The following is a 7024-nucleotide window of genomic DNA, read 5'->3' on the forward strand; positions in this document are numbered from 1 at the left end:
AACAGAGAACTTTTTGTGGGTGAGATCAACTGTAGTAATTGGATACAACTCACAGCAGGATTTATGAAGTACAAAGACCTAATTACTTATAAAGGAGTAAGTGATGATCTGCCAGTAGTCCTTGAAAATAGCACATACCTGGTAGAGGAATTCATAAGGAATTAAAAAAAAAATCTTTTGTTTCTCCATGTGCTTGTGGGAATTCTCTGATTTGCCTTTCAGTATCTTCAAACAAAAGTGCCAGTTAGTCTGAATGCATGCTGAAAGACATGTCATGCACTTTTATTCAGGAAATTAGTACTCATCTTGCACTAAACCAGGGAATGCTTTTCCCTTTTTAAGACTCAGATAATCCCAATTGATACCCATATCAAAACATTAAGGACATTTGTATATGCTTTAAATGGCCTTTGAACATAATGGAGATTGCATATTTGAATTGAGAACTACTCAGTAGATGCTTTTCCTGTAGCCTTGTCATTTAACCTGAGGCTATTTGGCCTGTCTTTTGCTCAAGCCAGGAGGACCTTCTCTGGTCTGGACCTTCTCCTCTCTGTCATCATTAAAGATGACATAAGCATGTGGCCATGTTGTCCAGTACTTTTTTTTTTATTCATTGTGTGTCTCAGAACCAGAATCTGGTTACATACACCTCCTGAGGAGGAAGACTTCGCCCCCTTTGTATGTGCCCAGGTAACAGGTAGCTGACCTTTTGGTCTTAGCAGCATAATGTGGCTCATCTGCCTAACTGTGTTTTTCTTTACTGTATGAACAATTAAGAATTCTGGTAGAAATTTAGTAGAAGCTGTTGACATGCTGTCTTCCTTAAAGTGTCAGGAAGGAGTTTGAGCTGAACTTCTGGTAAGCTGGAAGATGCTGTCTCTCACACTGCCTCTGTGTTCCACACCTCTCTTTGCTATACTCCTCAACATTTGGCAGCATTTTCAGCACATATGCTGCAGGTTACCCCTGCCCCTGGCACAAAAAACAAAAGGTAACTTTCTTCCCACTTTGATTTGCAGACCATTAGACTGTTTCTGATGTCTGCATCTCTGCATGCTGTGTGCTTTTTTTTTCTTTTTTTTCTTCTTTTTTTTTTTTTTTTCCAAACTTGCCACTGACATTTGAATTTAATTTAGAAGAGCTCTAGTCTGGGAATCTCTCACTGGCATACTATTTCTTTCTCTCTCCCCTTCCTACCCTCCCACTCTCTTGGAGATGTTCGTGATTTACCCTTCTTGTGAAATGACTGTCTCTAAATTAGAAGCACACACAGTACCCACCATCTCAGGAAAAGCATGCCATATTTCATATATTGTTCCTCTTTCCACCTGGATCAGAGAATCATACGAGTCTCACTCAGGGTTTTTTTTTAGCTTAACTTTCTATGGGCATTTTATAATGGCTTCTTGAAAAAGAACTTTAAATGTCTTATAAATTTACAGCTGACCTGGGTTGGTATTATTGAGGTTGTAGTCTTTTGCTGTGGAGCTGGCCAGTCATAGGAGTTCATGGAAGATAGAACTCTGGTAGCTCTGAGCTGATGAGTTTAAAAGGAATTGGGAAATTGGGAGATTATTTTGGAGAAACTTCTTGCTTGCTTTTTTTTCCTTGTGCTTTTTCCCTGGGCTTCTGCTGTAGATCAAAAAACTGGGACACTATTCTAGATGCACCTTTGTTTGATCTATATGACTGTTTTCATGTTCAGTTTCTGGAAATTGCTGGAGGATCTTTCTCTTACAGTGGTGCCAGGTCCCAACCTTAAGCTATTATTTCTGAGTTGGAAGTAACATCACATCACTCTCCAAATTATATCATTGTATATTTGGTCTGTCTGTTATCTAATTAAGCTGTTAAGGAATATTCTAGAAACCCTAAAAGACAAATCCCCTTAGTGAAGAGTTGAGAGAAATCTAGATGGTGACTACATCTGTTACTGTTACTACATTGAGCTCAGTTTATGACTTATATTTACCACACATCTTTTATCACACCTGCTGGAACAAAATTAAAGAATCATTTGAAACATCAAGAAATGTATCCCTTCTTTTTCTTCTCTCTTATGGGAAAGTAAGGAATTGAGCTAATACAGACTAATGGAAGATGGTAGTCAAAATGAGACCATTCAATTCCAGTTGCTTTCAGCTTTCTCCCTCTAACCTCATCAGAGAGGCTTCAAAGTACAAATGCCTGTGGACGTCCCAGATGAGGTGTTCAGTCACTTTCCCTTTTCAGAAAGAGAGGTTAGCGACCATCTGCACTGCCTGGAGATTAGTTTGTGGTTTTGCACTTTGAGTATATCTACTCTGTTTTACAGATCCCCTGGACAGCAGACAACACCTCAGTTGTTACTGCTGGCAGTTAAGAAAGTGCTTACTCTTGGCCTCCCCAGCCCAACACACTTAATGTGCCTGTCTGTCTGTTTGGATTACCACAAGTATTGAGTCAGGATCGTTTGCCTTTAACCTGTGAACACCTCAGTCCAAAAATGGCACATTTCTTCGCTGTTTTGAGGACAGTAGAGCAGAGTTTCTTTCTATCTTACTCAAAATGTGTGGTTCATAAAGGCTGTCCTTACAACCTTGCTGCTGTTGAACTACTGCCTGCACCAGGACAAATTGTTCAATATGCTGAGTCTGGGTTTGTTGGCTACGCACATGCTGGAGGGGATTAGTTATGGCTTCGTATTTGTACCTCTACTGTGCCTCTTGCACCTAAAACCCTCCCCTAGGCTGACTAGATGTCTTTGCAAGAGCAACTTGATGTAAGACAGGGAGCCCATGTAATATTAATTACAGTGCCTCTGGCAGGCCCCTGTCTTTTTTAGAAAGGCAAGAATGAATGTGTGCCACCCACCTCCCATTTTTTTAATCAATGTATTTTGACCATTTTCAGGCTTAAGGCTTTTTTTTTTTTTTGCTGTCCTGTGTCATTCCAAGGCTAATGTTCAGATAGTTACTGGAGTGATTGAATTCCAGAACAATATGCTTAGCATCTTTTTCAGTACTTGAAATCATCACAGGGTTCAGAGTTAACGGACAACATTGTAGCAAATGAAGGACAAAATGGAATGTGCTTATTGTTTCTATTCTGAGAAGCAATTGGAACAGTTATGTTCATACATCCTGTGGGACTCCACACTGGTTGACAAATCCATTGTAGAGTTTTGGGGCAAAGGGTCTGTGGGCATCAGAATTCTCTTAAGTATAAACTACATCCTATGACTGTGTTTAGTAAAAGTACACTCCTGTGCCATTTTAAAATGTGTTTTAACTGCCTTACAAGCTGGTGCTTAATTTTGCATTCACAATTCCCTTATGAAGGGGAAGCTGGACCTTGGTATTTGTTCAGAAAAAAATCAACATTTTTGGGAATTATTTTCCCCAAAAAGTTGTTTTCTGAACTGAAAAGATTGTGGTTTAAGCAAAATAAATGCATGTGACTGAGCACTGGAATTTCTAAAGTCTAAGTCCTGATAGTTATTGGATTTTTTCCCTATGCTTATATTAACAAAAAACCGACACCTTCAATGCCTGTATTATCTTATGAGCAAACCTCTTTGTCTAAGAAAAGAATAAAAAGCTTTATAGTTATGTGTTTCATAATAGAGAATATATAAAATAACATTTTTGTTTCTCTTTGCTTCTCAGCCAACCAGGAGGTCTTAAATAAAGTAGAGGTTCAGTATGAGACACTCCCAGGATGGGATACGGACATATCAAATGCAAGGGCGTTTGACGAGCTGCCTGTAAATGCACAAAATTATGTTCGCTTTATAGAAATGGAGTTGGGTGTTCCTGGTAAGTAAAACAGATTTTCTTGCTGGTTTGGTTTATTCCTGCTCCATGAAACCTGTCTGGTATTTGTATTAATGAACATGCAAAATACTGAAAACTAGTTTGTAGATGTCATAATTGTGATGTACCTGGTGACACCTGTGATGATGGTTTTACTTCTTTTTATCCATCTATTTTGTTGTTGAACTGAAAATTTTCAGAAGCTTTAACATACTTCTTTCTTTGGCTTATACTATAGTTCTTGTTCAACTGAGATTTTTTGGTTGTTTTATAACTTGCTTAAGTGTCTTTCAGATTGGTTATCAAAGGAATTTAGTTTTACTACTTTATGAAGTCAGTGGGACTACTGGTTATTAATTAACATGATTAATTTTATGTGACAGTAAGAGTTCCTAAACTAATAAATTTCTCTAATACTCCCTAATAAAGATGATCCTGTGGTTCCAACCAAAGCTGGGAATTAGGAGATGATGCAAATCTTTACTTTTTTAACAGTTTCTATTTGTCTTTTTATCTGGAAAAGCAGTTCATTTATTATGGCAACTTCAAGACTGTACCTGCTTTTCTAAGTTACCAGTGTGTTCTTTCTTTGAGAACAACAGACATCATTATAATTTCTTAATGTGCAAATAGTATATGCTGTGTTTTTATTCAGACTGTGGTACTTAAGATCTTAAGTGCGCATCTTAAGATACAATCCGCTCTTGCTTTGTATTACTTACAATAAAAGTTTGCTTTTCTCTCCTGCAGTTAAATGGATTGGAGTAGGGAAATCCAGGGAATCAATGATCCAGCTGTTTTAAAGATTTCAGATGCATGGAAGAAAGCACACTCCTCAAAAGACTGCTCATTCTTAAATGCATTAGTAGCCCGCAAAGCAAAGATGTTGGAAAGATAGATTTTTGCATGGAAAGAAATGCTAGAGTTGATACCCCCAAATCAATTGCTACTCCTGAAAGAGACTTTAACATGAACGTGTATCAATTCTTGTTCAACTGCAATTTCCAGGACACTTGTCGTCGTTGTTCAAGGTGCCATCAGATTTTTTTTCTTTACCAAATACTTACTTCATAATGTAATTCCTGTTTGAAAATCTAAGGTAGCATTGCTTTCATGACTGTTTGTCTTTGTTATCCTCTCTCTGCTTTTGGCGGTGTTACTTCCCTGAAATTTTAGACAGTAAAAATAATGCAGTTTTGCACAGATAGTTTTACATCCTCATTATTTGTATTCCTAAGGCTGTTGTATTCTAAATGACTGCTCTTGTGAGTAATTAAAGAGGGGGAGTCCGATTTTATAATGCTATAAATGCTGTCTAAATTATTGTGTGATCTGTTTTTTAAAAGATGTGATGCCAAGTTGTTAAGAATGTCCAGGTTTTTTTATCTGTATAACACAGAAAACTTACTCTTTGTAACTCACAGAGGATACTCAAGTGTTTACCAGGAAGTGTGCCCAGAAAGTTAGAAAATTGATATTGTAAAAAGTTCATTTGCGATTATTAAAGAACTATTCTGATTTTGAGTTAAATGTTTTATAATGTTACTTTTTTTTTCTGGCATTTTATTAACTGTGCTTCTCTGCTTCCAAGGCGCAGATCTTAAACTGTTTCCCTAATTAAATGAGGTTATATTTATATTTGGTGAGAAGTCTAACATTTTGGTGGCCTTTTAAATTCCTTTCTTTAGAGTCAATAGAAGATGTTTCTCTGGAGAATTGCCAAAGTGCAGACACTTTGTGATTATAAGTTGAAGATGCTTTAGAAATAACATTTAAAGTATTCCATGTATTTGCTTTAGATGTAGAGTAAATAACAAGTGTTCACCTCAAGATATCTGATATATTTTGGCTTTTTATTGTTGAGTAATGAGAAAATGTTCTAGAACTATTTAAATTTATAACCATTACTATATATTCCAAAGAATCTGATTACTTTTTGCAACAACCCAATAGCTGCATATTCCCTTTCCAGATTTCTTGACAATGACTGTTTTTACACATTATACTATGGTATTCGTATGCTTCTTTTCACTTTAAAATAAAACTTACTTTGTTTCCTAAAACCAAGTTTGTATCAGGGTAGGGCAATATTTTAGATTTAGTTTAGTAGATTTCAGCCATGCAGATGAATATAAGAAATTTCTAATACAAAATAAAAGATACAAGGCCTTTTGGTTTGTCTGGAGTAACCATATACTGTCTGAAATGGAATAGATTTGTTGGACTGGATCTGCTGTTGAGCTGTTCAGCACAATGTTTATATTCAAATAGACACGAAATAAAATTGCTTATCGTAAGAGGAAAGACAGGAGGGTTGAAGGATAAAACTACTGATATTTAAGGAACATTTTCTACTGAGTTGCTTGCATGTGACAGAGCAGTTAGCAGGGTGTATATTTTACTTGAGTAATGTGTAGAAGGAGTAGGATACCACCCCCGTGCATCAGCATTGCATGTAAAGATGATTGTCCTCTGCGTTAAAATCAAATAACTTGACGTTTGTTTTTTCTCGGAGGGCAAGAGGGTCTAGTTTTGCTGTCAGCCTCACAGTCCAGGAAGGAACCATAGCATCCCTTTCTAGCTGAAGGACATCTTGAATTAAAAATATCATTCTAATCTCCTGATGGAGAGAAGGAGGGATATAATTGTGTGAAACATAAATTCCAGTGTATTTAGAAGAAAAAAAAAATTGCTATTTTCTAGGCAGTGGAGAGAATCGACCTTGCAATGTGAACAATAGGTAATAATTACTGAGTATTCTTGTTTTCTTGTAGCTGTAGGAGGCACCAAAGGGATTTCTGCTATCAGTGAAACTACTGTCCAAGGACTAGGGGTCTAACTGGTTCAAGAAGTAAGGAAATAGATAAATGAGGGCATGCATTTCCTTCTGCAGTAAGTAATAAATAAAGCACAGCTATGTAGCTTTGTTCCATTTCTTCGAAGCAGAGACCTTCAAGTTCAGGGCATGTTTCAGTTCTTCCATTGTTGTTACTCCACTGTACAAACTACTGTTGTTTTTCAGTGGAGGAATTCATATTCCCAGATGCAGCAATATTTCTAAGCAAACAGCTACAGCGTACAATGATACAAAGTATTTGTGCAGTATTTTGAAAGAAACAAAACAGAATTGTCTTGGATGCAATAGTGATTTATGTTCTTTTGCTTTCTTTTAATTTCAGCTGAGATTTTTCTGTGGTTCTTCCACGCAGGTGCAGGCCTGGAAAGTT

At 36.8% G+C, this 7024-nt stretch overlaps 1 protein-coding gene across 1 annotated transcript in view; it reads left to right on the forward strand.

Annotated features, from left to right (window-relative positions):
* Positions 1 to 5855, forward strand: part of ADSS2 (adenylosuccinate synthase 2) — a 38613-nt gene extending 32758 nt beyond the window's left edge. The window contains exons 12-13 of the mRNA XM_032682558.1: positions 3651 to 3800; positions 4548 to 5855. Coding sequence (XP_032538449.1) covers positions 3651 to 3800; positions 4548 to 4600 — 203 coding nt within the window. The 3' untranslated portion in view covers positions 4601 to 5855. The remainder of the gene's footprint in view (positions 1 to 3650; positions 3801 to 4547) is intronic.
* Positions 5856 to 7024: the final 1169 nt, after the last annotated feature.

This window comes from Chiroxiphia lanceolata, chromosome 3 (genome assembly GCF_009829145.1).
Source record: "Chiroxiphia lanceolata isolate bChiLan1 chromosome 3, bChiLan1.pri, whole genome shotgun sequence".
NCBI lineage: Eukaryota > Metazoa > Chordata > Aves > Passeriformes > Pipridae > Chiroxiphia > Chiroxiphia lanceolata.